The sequence below is a fragment of the Platalea leucorodia genome (genome assembly GCF_965183815.1).
Source record: "Platalea leucorodia genome assembly, chromosome: 7".
NCBI classification, from domain to species: Eukaryota; Metazoa; Chordata; class Aves; order Pelecaniformes; family Threskiornithidae; genus Platalea; species Platalea leucorodia.
Window position 1 is genome coordinate 52,194,518 of NC_138829.1, and position 23,976 is coordinate 52,218,493.

Consider the following 23,976-nt stretch of genomic DNA (forward strand, 5'->3'; position numbering starts at 1 on the left):
GTCTTTGTAGTAGGTCCTGTAATGTAGCTAATAATTTATATTTGTAATCTTAGTTTCTTCCTTGTACCATTCATCTGACACTTAGAATAAACAGAACAAGTTCATAGTTTGTTTACACTTAGATAATTATCTTCATTTTGAGTACTTAAGTAATTTTTCACTGGCAAATTATTCAGGATTCTGATAGGAACTCAAATACAAAATGTTTTTCTGCTCTTTCAGTACTTCTAGGTCATTAGTCATACACTTTCTGAACATTCTTTTGTTTTCTGAAAATTAGCTTTTGCAAAATCTAGTATAAAAAACAATACTGAAACACAGCTATTTTAAAGTACCAGAAAGCTCTAGCTGCATCTGATTTCAAAAGGAGATGATGTTAGTTCTGTCTGTAGGAAAGTAAATGCAAAATGAAGAACTCGGTAATAGCATAAACCTGGATTAATTTGTATACCATTAAAATTTTTGTGGTCTAAATTCCCCATTTTATGGTAAAATACAAGCCCTAATTCTATTAGCTCCAAAATTACAAAATCTTAAAAGATGCCTTCTTTTGCCTAAAAGATAACTGTTGACTGACAGTACAAGTCTTTGGTTTTGTTTTTTGTTTGTTTTTAAAGGATTCTCATCGTTTTGGAAAAAACATCCAAAAAGCAATGGTTGACATCATGGGTTTATTTACCCATAGTAAAAACTGTACCAAGTGATTTGCCTTATTGGTGCCAAGCAAGCTCCTGTTGTTGGGATAAGAACTCTTCTGAACAGTGAAAGAGAGCAAGGTGTGTCAAACAGTAGCTGGTGAAGAAACTGAGTCAACATCATCTTGATCACCTATGAAAACCTTAGCACTGTATCGAATGTTGTTTGGTTGTTTTTTTTTTTTCTTCAGTAGTTTGGAAGAGTTTATTTCCACAAAGGATGACTTTTGAAATCTTGTATGTTTCTAGGGATGAAGTATAGTATCATTGCATGAAGTCATGTACATTCTAACGCCTGCAGTTTTCTCTTAATTTGTATACACTTGCTCTTTTTTTACTTAAAATTAGTCTACTTGTATTCCAGAATCAAAAGTATAAAACACACCATCTTAAACTCAAATACTAGTAAAAGTTCCATTTGCTATGTATTAATAGCAGAATGTTCTTCAATGTATCTGCTGCTTTATGTCAGTGAATGATGAAACTTGTGGCTGTTTACCTTCATTGTTTTCTTGGGCTTTTTCTTAAAGGTAATTTCTGTAAAGCATAAAAAAAAAAAAATCCCTGATATAACCCACCGTGACATACCAAGTTGTAGAAATTTTTTTTATTTTTTGGGGGGGGAAAGAAAAGGCAAAACATTGGGTAGTGTTACATTGGGTAGTAAAATGTGTCACTTAATTAGCAGATATCACATTTTGCTTATTACTTAAAGCATGTTTGGCACATTGTTCATTTTATTTCTGTATAAATAAATGGACCTGTGTGCTTGTTCATGCAAGTGCCTAGAAAAAGAAAGATCCGAAACTGAGGAAGAAAAGCTTATGCTGGGAGTTGGTTTTACATTGTCTTAGTGGTGAAGGAGGTGAAGTAGTAGTAATGCAGATCTAGTTTTCGAATTATAAGTTAGGTTGATGTGGCGTAAGTAGACTTGAATATGTTGCCATATTGTGCAGTTGGGTTTAAAGCTCTAATGAAATGCTCCCATCTTAAATGGCAAAGATCAGTCCCTATGAGATGCAGGAGTAACTTTGTTTCAGAGCTAGAGATACTCATGTGTTTATTTTGGTGAATGGTATTGGTGGTCATTTGAGATAAGAGTTTCTGGGAATGTCAGTTTAGTCAAATCCAGCCTGTTGGAAGGACCACTACTACATTGCCAACCATCTGCATGAGAAGGGCAAACTACTAAAGCTGTGGAAAATAGCTCCAGAATGGGAAAATCCTGGCCTTCTCGAACCCCTCCTGGGAGATGCTCTTGGTCAAGCACAGTTTCTGAAGGATACAAGGAGGGAGGGGAAAGCTATTTCACTCAAAAAGGAGCGTAATATTTCCAAGTGCAGAAATAAAATGGCCTCTACAAAATGGGAGTAACTGTGTGTGCGATGCTTCTCTTCCCCAGGCTTTATAGGTGTGGTTACTTTTTACATCCTGCAGTGCAGTAAAGTGTACCTGTTAGTGCAACAATTTTTTTTTTTTTTTTTAAATGTAAGGTACATGGTGTTTAGTAATACAGTGAATGCTGCTCCAGAGCTATGCTGATTTTAAAAGGCCTTTGGGGTTGATATATAACTTCTCATTAGACTTTGAATGTTTTCTGACCAGTATTTCTAACTTTCTATGCCTCTTCATTTTCACTCTGATCTAGCTATAAAAGCACCTGTATATGTATGTTTGAGGTGGGAAAGCTCAGAGATCCCAGATGCATGCTTACAAAAATGTAGGAACCCTCACAGGAATTGGCCAAAGACACTCATTATTTGATTAGGTACAGTGTGTGGGAAAGGACACTTGCAGGCCTGGAATTTATCAAACTACTGCAACAATTTTACAATGATCTGTTCTTTTGGACCTGCAGAAATAATGCACTGCTTGTTTATTTTTTTTATTGACCACTGACCAATCTATGCTGAAATTAACATTAAGGCATATTAGCTTGTAGGATTTTCTTTAAAAAAAAATTTAGATTTGACTCTCAGGTTTTAAATATTTCAAGTCTAATTGTAGTTAGTGCAGTTATCAATGCAATTTTACATTCTTAGAGAGTAAGTATAATTGGCACAGAAAACTGGTTTTTATTGTAAATGTTTTAAACATTTTGTGCTGTTAAATGTTTTGGGGGTTTTTTGGTGTTTTTTTGTTTTTTGTTTTAAATTTGGGATAGATCATAATTCCTAAAAATATAAGATTTTTATTTCATTTTCTTTAAAATGTCAACAGCATGTAAATAAAATATGCTTTTTGGATGTAAATCTTAAAAATCCACAGTGAATGTAGGTTATTAATAAATAATTAATTTAAATCTTGATGTTCAATATTGTGTACATACAGTAAAACTGCTTGCTTTTTTGCTCAAAAGCCATAGGAATGTAACTGAAATTACCTAAATTTGAATGAACCTTCTAGTACAGTGTACTTTATAATAAAAATGTTCATATTCCAGAAAAACTATTAATTTGTTATTAAAACCTTGAATCACTTATTCTCAAGTAGTGATTTAAGAGCTCAAAGTTAGGGTTGAGTAGGTGGTAAAAGTCAGGTTGGATGACAATTAAATTGACCTGTTTATTAAATAGCAGTGTGGAACTGGTGGAATACCTCGAATGTGCTTTTTCCAAATTTATTTCAGCTATTTCATGCCAGAAATTAGGAGAGCATTAAGTGCATTTAGAGGCTACCATTGTCAAGGATTAACACCATTCCAAACTAAATATTCTTTTAAGGGTTGCATCTTTTGAGGGACTAAGGAAGCGTGTGCCTGACCTTGAGAATCACGGTTCTAATTCAGCCTTTGTACCAATTGTTTTCTCGTGTAAAATATATTAATTTAAGTTAGGATTTTTTTTATCTTGTTCAATTACTCTGCATCTATGGTTGGTTATTTACATCCAACACTTTGTCTCTATTTTCTACCCTCTTCTGTGACTTCAAAAAATAAAATAAAATTTCACAATTATCACTACTTAGTACAATGTTTAATATCTTTTGTGTCTTCTTCCCAGCTCCCTTGCTGCTGTTTCTGGACTTCTGAAATCATTGCTATTAAATCCAGTTAGGAATGGTAGTAGCAGACTATTCAGTTTATTTTAGCAGTGATTTGTACCTGTCTTGCTAGTTAATAGGGAATGTGTTAATGAACAATTTTTCTTTTTTCAGGTTCAGTAGAAAGAAGAAACAACATAGGTCTTACTTTAGATGAGCTTTTTTCATGAGACTCAAATAACTGCTGGAATATTTCTGTGAAACAGTCTGTCTGCAAGCTAGTGGATAGCACTGGTTTGATCTTTACAGTGAATAATCCATTGAATATGAACGATAAGGCAGTGGTGAATTAGTTCAGGCACAGAAAGTTAACATTGTTAAAATGTTATTTGCTTTATCTGAAGATTCCCAGTACCTGAAAAATCCTTTGAAATTGCATTAAAACTGGGGACTACTTTTGAGACAGTTGAAGAGGATTTTTTTTACCCTTTAAAGGTGATGTTTTTTGAATTGTTGTTTAATAACAAAAACAGCCACCAAACAACAACAAAAAACCCACACAAAACCCACCAAATAGTTTTGTGTGATACACCATTTTCACAGTCATTTAGCTTGCTGCTTTTCTGGATGCTTTTAGCAGCCTTTGCTACATGAAAGAACACAGTGATTTCAATTTCACACTTAATCTCTTAGATACTGTTAGTTCCTGGTTGTATTTCAAACATCTCCCACCAAGGCTGGATACTGAAGTTGTAAATTAATATATTCAATCTGAAGAGAAATGCTGTATGGAAACTTTCTAGCCACAGAAAATACTGATTTATTTTGAGGGTTTTTTCCCCTGTTCCCTTTGCCTGTTTTTAAGGGTGGCAAGTATAAGATTCATCTTATACTCAGAAAATGTTGGCTGTAATTGTACATGATGCATGGTTGAGATTAATGAACTCCTGTTCGAAAGTACTAGAATTAAAAACTTAGCTGTTAGATGAAACCTTTGAGAGGGGAGGAGAAAGCATGGGGTTTCTTTATTTTGTTTTGTTCTGTTTTTCTCTAACTCTCATGGCTGCAGACCTGGGGCTAGCGGGGTGGAAGTTTGTAACAAAAAGCATAAGGAAAAATGGGTTCCAGTTTCTTTTTGGATTAATTTTATGGCACCTTATGGATGAAAGGTAGCTTGAAATTGTTTTGGGTGTTCTTAGTTGCTGTGTTTGGGTTGTTTTTTTTTTTTAATACACAAAATTTCCTAAAAATGAAGACATTCATATATAAAATGAAAAGCCTACGTTCAATTTCTTCTTTCAAGGAAACCATCTTTTATCTTAAATGGCCATAGGTAGTGGCCTGGTAGGTTTGGAGTGTTTTCTAAACCCTGAAATCTTTATGGCACCAGGGTGAAAATTCCCAGATTTACATAGTGAGTTGTAGAAAGGGTAGCCAGCTATTTCACAGATCCACAGAATGGCTGAGGTTGGTAAAGGACCTCTGGAGGTCATCTGGTCCAACCGGATGGTTGCTCGGGACCACATCCAGATGGCTTTTTGAGTATCTCCAAGGATGGAGACTCTACAACCTCTGTAGGCAAGCTGTGCCAGTGCTTGCTTACCCACACAGTGAAAAAGTGTTTTCTGATGTTCAGAGGGCAAAGCCCTGTGTTTCAGTTTGTGCCTGTTACCTCTGGTCCTGTTACTGGGCAGAACAGAAAAGAGCCTGGCTCTATCTTCTTTGCACCCTCCCTTCCACTTTACCTCTAGGCTAAAGTGTCCCCGTTCTCCCAGCCTTTCCTCATAGGATATGCTCCAGTCCCTTAATTATTTTCATGGCCCTTTTTTGGACCTTCACCTGTATGTCCATGTGTCTCTTGAACTGGACACAGTACTCCAGGTGTGGCCTTACCAGTGCTGAGTAGCACTCTTCTACATGGATTATAACAAATAACCTCCTGCTCGTTACCAGGGTCCTGGTTTATCTTTGACTCCTTGTAATGCGAGAGAATTCCCAGGGGGAATTATACTTTAAATACAAAAGAAACAAAAAAATCCTCCGAAACACCCAATCCAAGTTGCAGGCTGTGCGCGCACCCGCTCTTGCCGCTGCGGAGTGCGAGCCTTGCTCGCGCTGCGCCGGGGAGCAGGCTGGCAGCGGCGCTCTGGCGCATGCCCGGCCTCGCTTAACCGTCTGGCGCGCGATCGTCACTCCCCACTCACTGAAGGGCGGGCGTCAGCTATGGGGGAAGGTGAATTGCCTGGGGGAAGGGGCAGAGACATGCCCTCCGCTGAGGGCCCGGGGTGGGGGTGGGGCGTGTCCCTTTCCCTTCTGCCCTGGAAACCAGCGCGGTGATGTGGGGTGAGTGGGGAAGGCAGCCGGAGCTTCTGGGCAGGGCTGGTCTCCCTACCCTGCCCTGCCCCACGGACGTCCCGGAGCTGGTAGTGGTTGATGCATATGGATCAGAGAGACTTGAGCCTTCAGAGGGCTGCCATATCCCAGTCCAGTCAAGGGGACTATTTGCCTATATTGCCTTAGTCTAAATCCAGAAATAGTAGTGATGATAGTGCACGTGGATCTTGGCCTATGTCTTTTTAATGGTGGCCTTGTGATACTCTGTGTAGAGGTGCTTTGGCTTGTGTTGTCTATAACTGGCAATAGTGACATGGAGAGTACAGATAAGGTTTTGTCTTAATGTGCTACTTACTGATACAAACTTAAAACAGTGTAATTATAGCTGTCTAAGTGTACTATGTCAAATTTGATTATTTTTTTTTTTTGACTACTGTTTTGAATCCTGATTTAGGATCCTGCCAGCTATCCCCATTTGTTGTGAAATGAGTGATTTCACTTAAGGAATCACCGTCACAAGTATTAGCAAAAGTGGGTTTAATATGATGTTGTAAAAGTGCAACTTAACAAAGTTCGATGGCAAGGTTCATTCTATTAATTAGTGCATGGAAGAAACATACAAAGGAAAATTGAATTACACTAGAGTTAGAATGATTCACAGAGAGACCGGCGATGCAAAAGGGTAAGGAGGACCTTCCTGTTGAGTCATGAGGTTCAGAGTAGACCCTCTTGCTTTCTAAATGCCTGATGGAGCTTAGGTGTGGCTACGTCCAATCTTAGTCTCAGACTTGGACAGTGGTTTATGTCTAAGGGATTATATGTGCAAAATTTATCAATTCAGCATGCAATCAAAGTTACCAAGACAAAATCAAAGTTACCATACTACAAGGTTATGTGCAATATCGGTCACTTACCAAAGATCTGTCGTTGGTAAAAGGTCTTTCTGCCTCGAGGAGCAACCTTGAGAGGTATCCCAGCTCAAGGGGAGATCACCACCATGCAGCCACACTGCCTAGCAGGGAGAGCTCAAAGAAGGCTCACTTAGGCTGTCACATTTATAGGATAAAGTGGTTGACTTGTAGTCAAATTACATGTGATAGGAAAGGTATGCATGAGGCTCCTTGTACCCACAGCTTTCTTTGTTCCTTGATAAATGAGTCTTGGAAAAGCCACCTGCTATTCATGTCATGGTCAGTGTTCCAAGCTCACAGGCACTGATGCTCTCCGTGCCAGTTGGCTCCTTTGTGGGTTCTCAGAGAACAGGTCAGAACCAGAGTTCTTGGCCCAGCCACGGCTCAGGCCTTTACCTCCTTTGGAGCCTTTACCAATCTACTGCTAGTTTGGTTAAGAGGTCGAGTGCCTCCGTCACAACACTAAAGCCAAGTAGCAAAATTCTGATTTAAGTCTGAATGCTCTTAATGCATTTAAAAGTTTGAAAGAATGTGTTCTTATGTTAAAAGCAGCTTGTTTGTGTTGGCATGGTGGCCTGTATTTTCTGAAAGCTAGATTCAGAACCCCAACAACCTCTTCTAGCGTTACGTTTTTAAGTTTCACAGTTACGTGTTAATTGGGTTAATCTTCAGTGTTATCTATAGTGTTGTTTGGTTAAGACTATTTCATTCTCTTCTAGATAGAAAACTATTCAGAAGAATACTGAAATAGAAAATTTAATTATCTTCAATGAAAAAAATAAATATGAACCAGTTGACACTCTGTCCATGACTATGGAGAATCAGATATTGCTTGATATAAGATCAGTAATAGACAGTGGACTTGTAACTGAAATATTTAGTCAAAGTAGTCCTGTTAGTTCTGAAAACTGTAATCTGGAAACTGCAGTGAATAATCCTATTGAAGAAAGATTCCTGTCTAGTCAAGACAATCATTTATGCACTGTAAATGTGGGAGAGACTTTTTTAGATCACTTCAAGTATCCACTTACCATTGAAAATCAAAATACAATAGTAAAAGTTGAAGTACATCCACATGGAAACAACAGCTGTGATGATGAAGATCTTGAAAAATACAAAGAATTGAAACTTCCAGAAGAAGCTGAACATATGCATTCACCTTATCTGCCTTCAGATGGTGTCCACTTTCTTTCTTCTGTAGCGATGCAGCATAAAAATTGCAGTGTTCCAACTTCAAGCATTTTCTCTCCAGAAGGAACAGTCAATCAAAATGTCAGAATGATACCAGTAAGATTAAGTGAAATAAGAATTTTTATATATTCATGATTATTTGTGACTGAAATGTGGGGAATTGCCACATTAAAACTTATATGGGATCCACATAATGTTTAAAGTTATGGCATAAATTTTATACTAGAACAAACTTAGTAATAGATACAGAAAGAAAATTGTTTTATATTGCCAGAAATATCATGCAGTGTGAACATATGGTTCTGACTGCTGTTCTTTTTTGTCCATGTTATGAGCCATCTTTTTAAATGGCTGGGTAGTTACTTTGCTCATTAAAAAAATCTTACCATGTCACAATATACCCACTTTGGTTTTATATGTTACTGCCTGTATTGGCAACTCTTAGATCATTGTACAAAGTACAAATAGGATATTAACTTTTGTTCTTTAGTTCCACAGGTGACACACTTGTCATCTTAAAATTTATAGTCCAAATGAGTTAAAAAGTAATTTATTTGCAGCAGTGAACCGTATCTGTATTGTTAAATCTCCATGGGGAAAGTAGTTTAGCAAGAGAGATGGGTTTCCCATTGCCTACCACGTTTGGCATTTTTTTCTGTATAATTTGAAGTTACATTTTCTATGTTGCATCAATTACTATCTAGAAAGGTACAGAGCATAAAACTTCTTGTGATGCTCACAGGACCAAATCCATCTGCTTAATGCAGGCTATTCATATGTAGAACACATATGTGTCCTTGCATCTTTGTTTATTGCTGTAGAATATCATCTGAAGAAATCTCGAAATTTTAAGTTTGCACTGTGGCTGCTTCTAGAGGGGCACTGAGTTTTTTTCTGAGAAGGTATCTTGAAATAATTAAGCATACCAAGTTCACGTTTTTTTCCATGTAAATATTTTGACAAACAGTGCTGTTCTCAGATTCAAAAATCAAAAGCATTAACTGCTCCCCCCCCAAACTCACAAAAATCACTTGGTCGAAAATGAGGTCTGATTTTCCCTTGCAGCATCCCACCGAGGTGTCAGGCTGAAGCCAGGTGGCAGCTGCGGGGCTGTCCATGCAGGAAACCTCCTATAATAGAAATCATTGCTGACACTACCCAGCCCAGCATGTTTCCCAGTGACATTTCATCCTGAGATGCTTGAGGTCTACTGTGACAGTTACCTTGCACGTTTTGATTTTCTTTCTGATTTCAGGTTACAGTTATAATTTAAAAATATCTCTGGCTTGGAAGGTTTTTTTTTACACACATTCTCGATATTATCAGTAGTTCTTTAATAATCAAGACCATCAATCTTTTGAACTGTTATTAAGATTCAAAAGACTGATGGAAGCCTCTAGAAAATAAAGATGTGATTAAGGCATAGCAGTTGCTTTTTTCAAAGTCAAGCTGAAGATAATGAAAATTTGTTAGCTTCTGTTTGAGGAGCTAAAAATGATGTAGAAAAAATCTTTCTGACCAGCCCTCTTCATAGTATCCTTTCAGTTTATCACACTAGATCTGCATGTTTCTTTAATCTGCCCTGTTTCTTGAAGGTATTAGAACAAAATTCTAACCAGGTTATAAATCATTTTATTGAAATAAAGAAAGCTGATGGGTTGTTTCTACGCTGCTTGCTTACCCTCCTAAACTGCTGTCTATATTAAGAGGAAGCACAGCACACGCAGAGAGCAAACTGTCTAGTTTGAACAATCTCAATTCTAATTTGAAACTGGAAAATAGTTGGTTTCTGTCTTTGTTCCATTTTTTGGTTCATTTTGTTTGTTTTTGAAAAAACAAATGTAGGTATTAAGTATGATGCTATTATAGTTGTAAATGCATTAGATCTGAACCATAACTATATGTTGAGCAGAAAAAGAAATAATATTCAAGGTATATAACAGTATCTGGTAATGCTGAATAGGCTGCGGCATTTATGTGCTTAATTATGTAATAAAAATGTAAATAACTTCCAATTTTCAAGGTCACTAAGTCAGTTTTTTTGTTTATTCATTTGGCTTTCTGGAAATGAATCATGTAATGCATAAAGTAGTTATAAATAAAACATTCTTTTCTTCAGGTGTTCAGATCATTCATACCTCCAGTTGCAGGTGAGAATAAATGTATTTGTTATGATGAATTTAAAGGAATCCAAAACAGTACTATGCAGTTACAAAACTTGACCAATTGCTTAAATGGTAAGTGCCCCAAGTGACTGAGGCGGATTTTTTTTTCTTCTCCTCTTAGAAGCTTAGGAAAGGATTTAAATAGCTAAATAAATTAATTTCTGGATTTGGTAAATTGCAATATAAGCGTTTTCTGATAATGTTAATATAAACTAAGAATGTTTGAAAGGAGAATGGACCACGTTGTTCATGTATGTTCATGTTGCTTCCACCACGTAGTTCAGTCTTAAGTTTTACTTTCCCTTCCTCTCATACCACCTCCCCATTCCTTCAGGGGACTGTGAAAAACATATTCCTTCTTGCAGCATATTTTTTTTTTAATTGAGTTGAACAATGTTTTTATTTCACTTTGAAGTTTGACCACCAGTTATGAAAGTTAGGTGGTTTGCACCGATGCTGCTGCTGACAGTAAGCTCGCAAGCAGTTGTTTGATGTGTTCTGCCCATAACCTGTTCACAATCTTGCTCAGGGTTAAACTGACCACAAGATTTGATCTTACAAGGTAGTTTATCCTGAAGCTAAATGAATTTTACCAAATGGGCACAATAAACCTTTAAAAGACATCAAAAAGACCCAAACTGAAGCCTGTTTTTTCCAGAAAGTCTGTTACAAAAAAAGATAAATATTTCTTTCACAAGAATGTAATGCTGTAGTGACATCAAAATCTCTTTTATTGATGCTGTAAAGGAGTTCTTTGTAAAAAATACTGATCTTTTTGTAAACAAAACATGCTGTATTTTATGTACTAGAATCTTCCAGTGATATCTGTGGCTTACTTGAGACTAGTGCTTCTGTCTATGATGAAATAGTAAGTATGCATGCAAGATTTTTTTATTATTGGAAGAATCTTTCCATGTTGAATGTCTAAAATGGGATTTATTCTAAGTGCCAGAGGATAAAAGGTTCTTTCAAACACTGTCCTATCTGATCTGATCATAAAAGAGAGGGAAAGAAAAATGTTGTTCCGTAGATTTCCTACACTGCTACATTGTGGAGGAAGGAAGAATAGCATTTGGATTTTTCGCCTGTTTCCATTCTTATTGGCTCAAGTCTAGTTGGCTCCTGTCTGCCACTTGCACGTTCTGGTTCCAGTTCAGACCAGTTAGAGAGGGGGCTTCTCCTAAGGCCACCTGAACACAAACTGCCTAGTGGGACTCCACAATATACCCTTGGGCAGCTGATTAGTATTTGAGCCTTTATCACATGTGCAGTGTGTATAAAGGAACAGAGTGGCGAATGAAAATCTAGCTTTAACATTAGCATTCCCTGCCTATGGAGGGATGTTCTTTGCAACTTCTCTTAAAATGCTTGAATTTTTCAAATATAATTTCCTAGATACATGCAAGACAAACTATAGAAATCCAGGCATTTCTTGAAAGGGAGATTTCTGAAAATTAGTAGAATTTTGTAGCCAGGTTTTCCAAGGTTGTCCATTTGGTGTTTTAAAGTGTGCACTGAGAGGGGCAAGGCTTCATCTGGAAGTGTGACTTTTGTGAAGATGACATTGTAATAAGTTAATGGATCAGCAAGATAGGTGATAAATTGGTTTTCAACAAATGAAAGTAGCACCACGTCTATGATGGAATGCCATGACACACAGTAGCTGATCATCATAACAAAAGTTCATTTTGGAACAATTATCTGATTTATAGGTGAATCTGAATTTGCAGTCCAGTCTCAGTTGACTACTTACTTAGACTAAATCCCAATGATCCCCAGTTAAGTTATATAATTAAAGATTAATTCTTGTTTTGCATAATTTGCTGTGACTATTGCCTAACTTCTCCAAGGCAGAAGAAATCAGTTGCTGCTTCATGATTTTGGAGGCATTGAACTCCGTTGTTACTGTGAAGTATGTTACTGTTCATTGTTATTCTTCAGGAATATTTTTACTGGAAATATAAGCAAAAATCATTCTGCCATTGTCAAGTAAATTAACTATTCTCAGTATTACATTTGAACACAATCCTTGCTTTAAAATATATGATTTATGCGGATAAATTTTAAAATTTATTGTATTTGCTTGGAATTTAAAGTAGATTTTAAAGCATGCCTGTTAAGATTTAAAATTTTTTATTTCAGGCTGAGGTAAGAGAGGCAGTTAGTAATGTTATTGAGAATCACGGAGACAGAGCAATTTTTCAGAACTCAAATGTTGACGAGTCTGGCTGCAAGTTATTAGCGTTGCACAGTGTAGCAGAGGAATCCAGATGTTCACACAGAAATGATTCCAACCCTGTGGTAATTATATCCTGTAATTGATAGCAAAATTATATGCTAGAGAAAATTAACTTATTTGTACCACACTATCATCAAGAAGTCCCACTTAGTAAGTCTTGGATCAAGAATAATAAGGTAGTTCCTTCCTTGGACTCACAGTCTAAGTTTTATCTAGTTATAGTGCTACTTTATATATATATGTATTTAAAAACCATTGTTTTCTATTTGACAGCTGGAAACAAACAAACAAAAAAACAATGTGAAGATTACTTCATCTGACAGAAAAGTCTTGATTTAAAATCACAGCTAAATAAATTAAATGAAACATGAAAAATTATAATGGCATGTTCTGGTTAGGGAACTGAATCTGAAGCCAGCACACTAGTAAATAGCTAGAATATGCTCTACAAAGCCCCATGGAGCACTTTAGAGAACCAGAAATCCATATCACCGAGGTTGAGGAGCTATAGTGTTAGATCTCAATAGCTGCTTCCAAAAATATATTAAAATTAAGGGTCAAAAAGCAAATATCTTAATGCATAATGATCCATTTGTTTGAGAGATTCCAGTCTGTGATTATGAAGCTTTATAAGACAAGTGGTACTTATATGAAAACCTTTATATCTATATGTTTAGAATTACAGTTTCTTAGATGAAAGCTAATCATTAGTTATTCATTCCAGGTTATCTGCCAGTTGGAAGGAGGTACTCAAATACTCTGTATAAACAGTTGTGGCACACAAGAACTAAAACCAGTTCATCTAATTCCTGAGTATCATGACCAACATAATTATCTTCAATCAGGTACAATAAAATGAAAATTATTTCTAGCCTGTCAGATAGTATATCATAGACTGTTAATATGCAACTGCATGTGTTTACGTTCTTAAGCAGCAACAGTGGGAGATGAGCCAAAGCTAATGTAGCTATCACCAGTTATTATTTTACTTTATTTTATAACTGAAAAATCGCTAGGTGCTTCAGTGTAATAAGAATGATGTAATGGAGATGTTGAATTTATTGAAAGTTTTTAATATACAGATTACTTTCCATATAAAACACATTTAGCATAAGCACCTGCATATATTTGCATTTACCCTAGCCTACCACCAAGTGTCACTGTTTCTCTATAAATGAAGAGCAGCGTTGAGGGCTATGGGTATACTTTAGTCTTGGGATTCAGAATGTCTCACTAATATTTGCATAATTATGTAAACTTGAAATGCCATCAGTTTTTAAAGAAGGTGATTTCTGAGGTTCTAAAGTTAATGCTATTTAGATGGAGTAACACGTTTCCATCTGAGCAGCAACAAAGTATTTGAGTGTAGTTTAGTTTTAATTCAAATAAATATTTTTTACCTAAACATATCATCCTCAAAAACATTATGAACATGGTTTATTTCATTATGTATTATTATAATTTTATTACAGTGCTGCATTTTGATGGCAATGTGAAAACAAAGCCGTTTAATATTAGGCACCATACAAGCACAGATATTGCTCTCAATAGATAGGTGCTGAGTGTGAGCACCTCTCAGCAGATGCTCCAGGTATGGAGCCTGTTTACTTATATTTGTCAGAAGCCATCATAAGAGTAAACCAGGCACATTCAAGTTAAAGGTCATTCCTTTATAAAATTCAAACTGTATTTCATTTGCTGTAATGTTAGGGAAGAAAAAGCTGAGGAGTGCACTGGCATAGGTTTTTTAGGTTTTATTTGCTTGAGCTTTCTTCTGTTTTACTCATCTTCACAACGAGTAAAAGAATTAGGTCCAGAAATTATATCTAAAAGTTTCTAGGGACTAACCTGTTCAACTTTTGAATTAAGCTGTCCTTTGGCTTCCTTTTTTTTTTTTTTTTTTTTTTTTTCTTTCTTTCTTTCTTCAGATGGGAAGGGAAGTAAGAAGTAAGTACAGGTATAAGATTCATCTTGTAATCTTACTATGATTGATGTTTGCTTTTTTCTGCATAGGCTGGGATGCTCATGTACTTACATGCTGTTCTTCACCAGGACTTGCACAAAGACTTAATACAGCTATGTACAGTTTTCGCCATGAGTCTTTAGTAATTTACTTCATAAGCTAAAGACCTCTGTTCCAGATGCTGCCTCAGAACTCTGGAAATTTGTAAAATAAGAACTCAGGATTAATATATTCTATTGTTTCTGACATTTTTCTTATTTTACCAAAATATTTTAAGTCTATGGCATTTGAATTTAAATGTACTTGATGTCATAGAGTAAAAACATCCTATGCTCAAATTCCTAGCTGACAAATTAGTGGTGGGTTCTTCTGTCAGGGTTATTTTTGCATGGTCAGGTTTTTATTCTTGTTTTTTTGCAATGAGAAAAACATTGACACTATTGTAGAGTAAGTTTGACTTCAAAACTAAATTGTAGGAGAAAGTGCTAACAGAGGACAGACAGCCTCAGGTAATTTTTATTTATTAATAAAAGAAGTTGAAGATACCAATTTGCCTGTATACTTAATTCAAAAAATATTTATGCATAAATGAAACTTTATACACTGTGAGTAGTTCTGCTGTCTTCAGGTAAATGTCTTCTTTTCAGATGTGGACAACCCTGTAACAGCTGTACTGGGGCAGTTTTTGCCTGTTCCGGGTGGTCTGAATGAACAAGAGGTAAAGAAGCTTTATCCTTTAAACTTGTTAAGTACAATATGCACTCTTTTTCCTTTTCTTAAAATGGGTTGTTAAGTCTATGTTGGGAAGTAATAATTGTATGCATTTTCTAAAGAGTTTAGCTAGTTTGGACAAATTAGTTCTGCACTCAGTATACTTTCTGCATATGAAGGTTTCTGATTTCAACACTTTCTAGAAGTAATACCAGAATTAAAAATACAGTTTTCCATAAGAAGAATAAATTTGTTCCAGTTTTGAAACCTTGAATTTGGTATTATATAGATTATGTTATTTCTGAGAACCATTTTAAGACTTTGTGGGGGTGAAGGAAAGCACATTGACTTTTACCAGAAGAAGGGGAATATTTCCTTCCAGTAGGATTTTTTACACTCCCTTGATTAGGATTTAACAGTCATTAAGTCTTTATCATTTTTGTTGATTTTTTTGTTGTTGTTGTTGTTGTTGATGAAAATTGAACAGAAGACTAAAAATCTTTGCAGATGTTTGGCTTCTCATGTGTTACTTCCAACAGAGCTAGTAGCAAAAATCACTGCAAATTTTTAATTGTTAACTTTTTATTTGTGTGAAGTGAATATGCAATGTCAGTACAAACACAGCAAATGGTTTGTGGATAGCAGCCACTATCATAAAAGAAGGAAGCAAAAACCCAAGGGTCAGATCGAACAATGCCCTAGGGAGTCTTTCATCTCTAAAGGCAGTATATCTGAAAATTTGTGCCTAAACATTCTGGAGCAGTGATGTAGACAGGCTTGTAATTCTTCTCTAACTTTTTCCCAAATTAGTAATTTCCTAGATTTCTTCTCTTGCTTTAAATATATTAATTTTCCTCTTCTTTATGGTCAGCTAGACTAATCATGTATTAAAATAACAGTGAATTCACTGTCCCTCCATTACCGGTAATATCAGCGTAATCCTATTGTTCTTCCCTTGTCTCTCTCCATAACCAGGCCCTTATTAATCATATGTCTGAAGAGACAACAGATCTGGAGTGTGTTTTCTTGGCCTGTGAGCTGATTCTTTTTTTAAATTTTGATAAGTCTTCAACCAATTAGATGTCGTATTGCAGCGGAACATAATGTAAATCATCAAGTCACTAGCCAGTTTCAATTGAACACTGGAATTAAAAGCAACTGAACCTAAAATTATCAGTAAATTGAAAATAGTGTACCAACACTGCAGCACTGAAAGCTGCTTTTGGTTCTTTGCATTGGAAGAAATGGGTTTCCTGACATACTGAATTGTTTCCAAGAGGAGATGCATGCCGTTTTCATGACTCTTGACTTCCATGAGTTTTTGTCAGTAACCTTGGCAATCAAATTATCCCTGAAGCATTTTCTTTGTGTTACTTTTTCTCTGTTAACTTACAAGAGTATTTTTTTAAAAGTTAAGATAAACAGGATATATACATTTTGTCTTGAACAGTTTGAAAATGGACCCTTACAACCAGTAGCTAGCACTGCCACTTTCCATCTAGAATCAAATCTGCATGGGCCAGTGAAAATGACCTCAGAGGGGTAAGATGCCTGAAACATCTTACATCCATGATGACTTTTGAATTTTAAACTGGCAATGACTTCTAGACATTTTCACGTTGCATAGCTGCTTCTGTCTTGTAACAAAAATGCAGTTCTGTAAGAATGCTTTGTGTATATATCTTAGTAGTCATGGTGCCAGTTGCTGGCGGTCAAGACAATGTAGCATGGTTTCAGGTTTTCTTATGATCAGTGCAATTGTGCTGTCCATTTGCCTGAAAAACATTTAATTTTCTAAGTTAAATAATAGATATGTTTCCAAATCTATTTAGCATGTGCTTAGCCTGTATATCTAACACTAATTGAATTCTTTTAATAATATTTAATTGCTAATCATTTTTAAATAAGAGGCAGATGCAACCCCAGTGGGAAAGGTGAGAGAACTTTGCAGTTGCACAACCATTAACACATTGTACGACTAAGGGCAGACCTGTCCCAAGTAGTGACAGCTGGTGGATAGAGAGAGATTACAGGTTGCTTATTCTCTTTTTCTCATGCACTCTGTGAGGCCACAGTTGTTAAGTAGCAACAATATTGATATAAAAACATAAAATCAGTGTTTATTGTTTCAAAACTATAGAATAATTAGATTTCATTGTACTTGTATATTTTTTCAATTTTTTTTTCCTTTTTCAACCTGTGTAGCTTACCTTTTGGTTCAGAGGTTAAAAAGTCTAAGAAACCATGTAACTGCACAAAATCTCAGTGTCTTAAATTGTAAGTAATAGTATATCAATATTTAATAAATGCTAACAACAGTGTATACATGAAAGGACAAACATACAAGAAATGTGTGCTTTAAAATGAATAGTACATATGTGTCAAAAATTACTCATCTGATACTGAGTTACAAAGATCCACAGTTGATGTAAACTGGTGTCACAAAAGCTCAGAATTTGGTGCAGAGGTGTAGATGACTGCATATAATCCAAAGTATGACAAATAAAAAAAAAGCTAGAAGAATTGTTCACAGCATACCTGGAAAATCCTATGTAGAATGTTGTCCTGGTTTCAGCTGGGATAGAGTTAATTTTCTTCTTAATAGCTGATATAGTGCTGTGTTTTGGATTTAGTATGAGAATAATGTTGGTAAAACACTGATGTTTTAGTTGTTGCTAAGCAGTGCTTATACTAAGTCAAGGACTTTTCAGCTTCCCATGCTCTGCCAGGTGCACAAGAAGCTGGGAGGGAGCATAGCCAGGATAGCAGACCCAGACTGGCCAAAGGGCTATTCCATACCAGTATATAAAGTTGGGGGGAAGAAGGAAGGGGGGGACATTAATAGTGATGACATTTGTCTTCCTGAGTAACTGTTACACGTGATGGAGCCCTGCTTTCCTGGGGATGGCTGAACACCTGCCTGCCGATGGGAAGTAGTGAATGAATTCCTTGCTTTGCTTTGCTTTGCTTGAGTGCATGGCTTTTGCTTTACCTGTTAAACTGTCTTTATCCCAGCCTACGAGTTTTCTCACTTTTATTCTTCCAATTTTGTACCCCATCCCACCAGGGGGGAGTGAGCAAGCAGCTGTGTGGTGCTTAGTTGACACCTGGGGTTAAACCACGACAAATGTAAATGCAGTATACTAAAATATAATTTCTCTGTCTTGTTGCTGCTCTCATACGTAAATAATATGCACAGAGATGTATACATGATAATTAAAGTTTGATTTGTTGATGCACTGGGTGTATTTTACAAAATGTAAAATTGAAAGAGAGAGAGAAGCTCTTTGTCTAGGTCTGGATATGGTTAAATTACAGAGGAAGGGACATTTTTCATGAGTAGAAACTGAAAATTTTGCCTAGAAGTAGAATTTAAATTTACAAATTTACACTTAAACCAGTTAATCTTTTCATTTCTTATGTTATTTTACATGTTAATCATAGATATTGTGATTGCTTTGCCAATGGTGACTTTTGCAACAACTGCAACTGCAATAATTGTTACAACAATCAGCTTCATGAAACGGAGCGATTTAAAGCCATTAAGGTAAAAAAAAAAAGAAAGAAAAAAAGTACAATACACATTGGTATCAACTTCATGTATGAAAAATATAGCAGAATTGTTTTTTCTATTAGTTATGGTATTTGAAATATGTTATTTTTAACCTAAATAAAGCAAAGTGTTGCCTCTGTATTATTCTTACATAAAGAAATTCAGGGATTTCTTTCCTTCCTTTTATAGAACTTCTGATACTTTGGATTAAAACTAGTGATGTGTTAACTGAATGAAAATTTTTATTCTTGGAAGGAAGTATTCAACCCCAAATTTAATTTCAGAGTATTTTTTCACTTGAAGGAAAATTTATTGTATCCCAAAGTCAGAGAGTAGTTAAAGGAAAACAAATTATTACTGTCAAAATTATTATTCTCATTGACAGGTCTTCTGCAGTTGGCTGTGTTAGTCTTTCTGGTTGACCCATGCAGCAATGCAAAGTTGGCTCTCCTGGCAGTGACACTGAACCCTGCGCTAGTGAGAAGCAGGTTGCTTCTGCATGTGGAGACTGATTTTATTAGTGTAATAAAGAATAATATGTGGGCTAATTTTTGTGTATATATATCAAGATGCACAATCTGGGCAATAATTTAATCTAATATGTATGTTGTGCTTTGTAAGTTTTAAAGTGATAATGAAAAGTCTTATTCTACTGCTGATGCTTTAAGGATATATTAATGGCTTTGTCCTTCTTATATGCAATTCTCCAGAACTCTTTTTATATCATTCACATCATTTCGGGATTGTCCAAGGCGTTGATCTAATTAGAGTTAAAGCTTTGTCACATCCAACCAGTCAAAGCCTCAGCAATTTTTGCTGTCAATATGCAACTAGTTTTCAAATCAGATGCTTGTCTGTAGTTCAGCTGATGGGGTTGTTGGTGTCTGAGTACTCCTTTCACTGCTATAAATGGCATCTTGTAAAGCGTAAGATATGTTGTTTGTCACTGATGAAAGCATGCCTGTGCCATCCATAAATATTGTACATAAAGGGCATATAACCTCTTTAACCTACCTTTTAGTAGTCCATGACATTGCAAGGTCTTGGGACCTAGTTGAAACCTGCTGTTCCAATCCAATGCTGATTTCAGTGAACGGTCTTTGTATTGGACCATTAATAAAGGAGGATATGTTTAAAACTTCTGAGATGTATGTTACTATGTATGCAAGGGTTCTTTCTTCACTGAGAACTTTTTACTTCTGGTGAAAGTAGCATCAGCAGTGAAAGAAAACCAGCCCCAAGAGAATAGTAGATGGGTCATTTAGGTTATTCCATAAAAACAATGTAAGTTGCTTCCCGTGGAAAAGCCAAGTCGGCTTAGTGTTCTGGAATCTTTGAATTCCATGGAAGACTCCTTTATCCATGGGCTTCATACCACCAGAGTAGAAAGTAAGAACTTCCTTGTTAAACATTGGATCACAGTCATTCCAGTGTTTAATAACATTTCTTCAAATTTCTCATAATCTTGCAATTTTTGTTTTAGGCCTGTCTTGATAGAAACCCAGAAGCTTTTTTACCAAAGATTGGGAAAAGGAAACTAGGAGAAATTAAACCTCACCATAACAAAGGATGTAATTGCAAGCGCTCAGGATGCCTCAAGAATTATTGTGAGTGCTTTGAGGTGAGTCAGGTGAACTTTCCTCTCATCAATTACTACCTTAACATTGACTATATTCTCTAACTAGTAGTTGCTAAAAATAATCAGTTCTCTTCTTTCTTTGGATTTTTCATCATAAAACTTTTTGAACATAGGAGGCACAGTCTCTTTCTTGTCATGTCTTTAAAGAACTGAGTCTGGCTGAAGTTGATCAGCTAACATTTTCAGTATCAGGAGCTCTCAGCCAATGCCTTGCTCCAGAAGAAACAAGGAATGGTTTTCTGCTAATCCTGGTAGTTTCTCTGCATCCATGGTATCTTGTTATCTTGCAAAGTTATCCACAAATTGAGGGGAGGTGTTTTGTCCATGTACAGAACATCAGTCTCCACAGAGAATCCATGGAAAAAAACCTGTCTTGCTTCCTTACTGTATTGATACTGATGGTCTTGCTCTGGGAGTATCCAAGACCAGCACGTCTAGAATAAGCCCCTGGTGGTATAGCTCCAATGGTTGCTCAAATGTATGTTTAATTTAAGATTTATACAATTTTTATTGTAAGTATTCTATATTTGCCAGGCTAAAATTATGTGTTCCTCTATTTGCAAATGCATTGGTTGCAAAAATTATGAAGAAAGTCCAGATGAAAAAAAACAGTTGAATGTGCTAAACTACATGGACATTGGAAATAATGAAGGAAATAACCCAGTTTTAACATCAACATTCGAAACGTTACCAAAATTGAAGACAGACAGGTGACTATTTGGAAATAGCAATGGATAATCCATTGGTCTGACTTCATTAATTTTTCATGTAACCATTATCATAATTATCTAAGAGTTACTAAAATGACAAATGGCTTATATACAAACAATTACTTCACATAGCATTTGCCATTTTGCTTCTACAAATAAAAAAATATCTAAAGGAGAGGCTATAACTATCCTTTAAGAATATAGTATATAGAGTTCAGGGATATATGTATTAGTTCTGCTTACAAAACAGCAGTTATTTATGTATTGATCACATATTTCCTTCTGTCAGTTTTTTCCCCCCTTAGCTTGATGTTTTTCCTTCAGTTTCTCTGTTCTTAAATTTTTCTGTGTTCAAGCATTCATTTCTAACAAAACCTTGACCAAAAAAGTACTAAGAAAATTATGTTATTAATATGTTCACAATGTTCACTTAATAAGCATATTTATATCACTGCTTCTTTCCCATCTCTGCTTCCTTTTGTCCACCTCTGGTCAATTTATTTGTGTTGGCAATTTGGATTGTAAAATATTCTAAGAAGGCCGTACTATCGTGATGTTGTTATGCTTTCTAACATAGTTGTAGCCTAATCTCTATTTTTGGTTGGTTTATAGTCATTTGCCTAGTAAATAGAAACACCTATGAATAACAATTAAAATTAATTAAACCACCTCTTAATTGATTTTAGGGAGCTTTACTCCCAGCTCCAAAATTTTCTGTTTGCATACATCATTTTCTTTGCTTCTTTGCATCAACAATTACCTTGAAATTCTTATCTTAATTCCATTTTTAAAATACTTTCTGATGATCTATTTTTAAAATATTTTAATAATTTCTGCTGTTGGTAGTGTATTGATGGGGTAGATGGTGCCAAGTTATGCCTTTGCTTGAATCACACAGTAGGATGAGTTATGTTATTAATATAGTAGAATAAGTAACGACTCAAGAGTAACGTTTCAAGAGTTTATTCAAAGCAAGGCTGCTAAGGTGCCATTCAGGGAGTCCCTGAGGAGCTTGTTGCTGTTTCCTTTAACAGCAGTAGACTGAATTTACATTGAGTACCTCCTAGACCCTGACTAAGCCTTTTTAACACATTTCCTTGTACATGAGGCAGGATCTGACTACTGCATGTAGATGGAGGAAGAGGCTTGTATAACAATTTTCTGTCTGCACCTGTTGGGCAGCATTTCCATAGATTAATTATGTAGTGTGAACACAGTCTTCCATGTGATAAATTAGAAAAAACTCAGAAGTAATCTGTTAGAAGCAGAAGCTATTCAGTGTAGAAGAGTGAAATTCCTACAAGGATGTATCTTACAGTAACAGTGCAGCTACTCTGATTCAGCTCTGTGCATTCCAACTCTTAACAGAGTTTTGCAGTTTGCATTTTAAATTATTTTGTGTATTTAAAATGGAGATATTTCATACTAGTTTCTTTTCCCCTGTCAGGCAACCAGCTGTATGTATATCTTGGGAAGCAGTGAAAGCAGTATGTGCTTGTCTCCTGGTGCAAGCTGAAGAGGCAGAAAAAAGAGGTTACTCTGTCTGTCTAGCTGAGCGGATGATTATGGAGGAATTTGGGACATGTTTATCCCAGATCCTACGTGCATAATTAAAATCTAAAGCACTGAAAGTTGAATAACGTTCAATGTATTATAAAGCCAATAAGTTGCTGTTGATATGTTGCCATAGTCTCCACAATTTTGCTACTTAATGATCTTACTTTGATCTTTCATAGGAATAATTTCATTGACTTCAGCTGAATTCTTTCTGAATTATGCTGGTGTAAGTGAAACAGCACCACATCCAGCATTTTTCCGAGTAACTTAATAATGTAGAAAGCTTATATTTTCTACTAAAACAGATTTTCTCTGTAGTTAGGACTTTCTGAGCTGATTCTTCAGTCTTTACCTAGACTCTTATTAAAAGTAAGTTTAACTTAAAATGACTTTATTGGATGTTTATATGAGTGGAGATGCAGTAAAAACTCAGTAAGCATTTGCTATCTTAGTTTGGTTATTTTATGAATTGTGAAACAATTCCATTTCCAGTGGTAATAGGCAAATCTCGTAAGTTTAGCTTTGGATCTTCTCTATTTTGGCAATATATTTCTGCTGTCTGCAGATGTACTATTTTTGGAAAACAGAGCAATGTTGTCAGTAGGTTTGGTATTTACTGTTGGGAAAAAACCCCACACCAGACTTTGTTCAACATTCGATTGGTTAGACAGATGAGCTTCATAAAGAATAGGAGGAAGATGACCTCCTTTTTACTTCTACTGTAAAGTACAAGAGTTTGTGGTAGGAAAATCTTTTATGTACCTAGCATTTAGAATTGAAATTTGCTGAATCCTACATTTGCAATCCAGTTTCCCTTAAAGTTTGGAATAGCTTTTGTTTAATTATTCATTTTTCTTACGTGGACATTTTTCTGTGCTACATTTCTTCTTCTTCGCCTTCTCACTTTTGGGATAATAGTAGATTTTATTTTATCTAACAGGAGTAAGCTATTTGCTACCTTGTTTCTGGAAAAGAAAAAAAAATTAAAAATTGTCATCTAAATGAATTGACAGTTTATATAAAAATTAGTGCTCTTTGGGTTTAGACATTTTATGCTAAGTTAATGATATATGCTTAGATATTTTTTATATTTATGCTTAAAAGAATAAAGATATTCTCCATGTCATGTTGATTCATGGAAAGTTCTTGCCAGGACAGCAGGTGAGACTGCATGCTATTTTAAAATTTTGTTTAACAAGAGGTAGGGGTTTTTTTTATTAGTGGTAGTTGATATGTGAATGGATTGCATTTTATATATTTGTTTTTAACAACTGCTGCTGGAGATTGCTGAAGGTCACAGGAGAAAATGGATTCTCAAAGTGCTCC

At 35.7% G+C, this 23,976-nt stretch overlaps 2 protein-coding genes across 9 annotated transcripts in view; both read left to right on the forward strand.

The window, feature by feature from the left end:
* Nucleotides 1-3,657, forward strand: part of CPT1A (carnitine palmitoyltransferase 1A) — a 46,732-nt gene extending 43,075 nt beyond the window's left edge. For all 8 annotated transcript variants that reach the window (XM_082317838.1, XM_082317837.1, XM_082317840.1 and 5 more), the window contains one exon: nt 618-3,657. In XM_082317838.1, coding sequence (XP_082173964.1) covers nt 618-704 — 87 coding nt within the window. In that variant the 3' untranslated portion in view covers nt 705-3,657. The remainder of the gene's footprint in view (nt 1-617) is intronic.
* A 4,078-nt stretch (nt 3,658-7,735) lies between these two features.
* On the forward strand, nt 7,736-22,703 carry TESMIN (testis expressed metallothionein like protein; the record flags this gene model as incomplete). The annotated part of the gene is made up of 12 exons (XM_082317291.1): nt 7,736-8,209; nt 10,233-10,350; nt 11,088-11,146; nt 12,421-12,579; nt 13,242-13,362; nt 15,128-15,198; nt 16,642-16,733; nt 17,397-17,468; nt 18,636-18,738; nt 20,228-20,365; nt 20,918-21,093; nt 22,541-22,703. The coding sequence occupies 12 exons, from the start codon at nt 7,736-7,738 to the stop codon at nt 22,701-22,703; spliced, it is 1,746 nt and encodes a 581-aa protein (XP_082173417.1).
* Nucleotides 22,704-23,976: the final 1,273 nt, after the last annotated feature.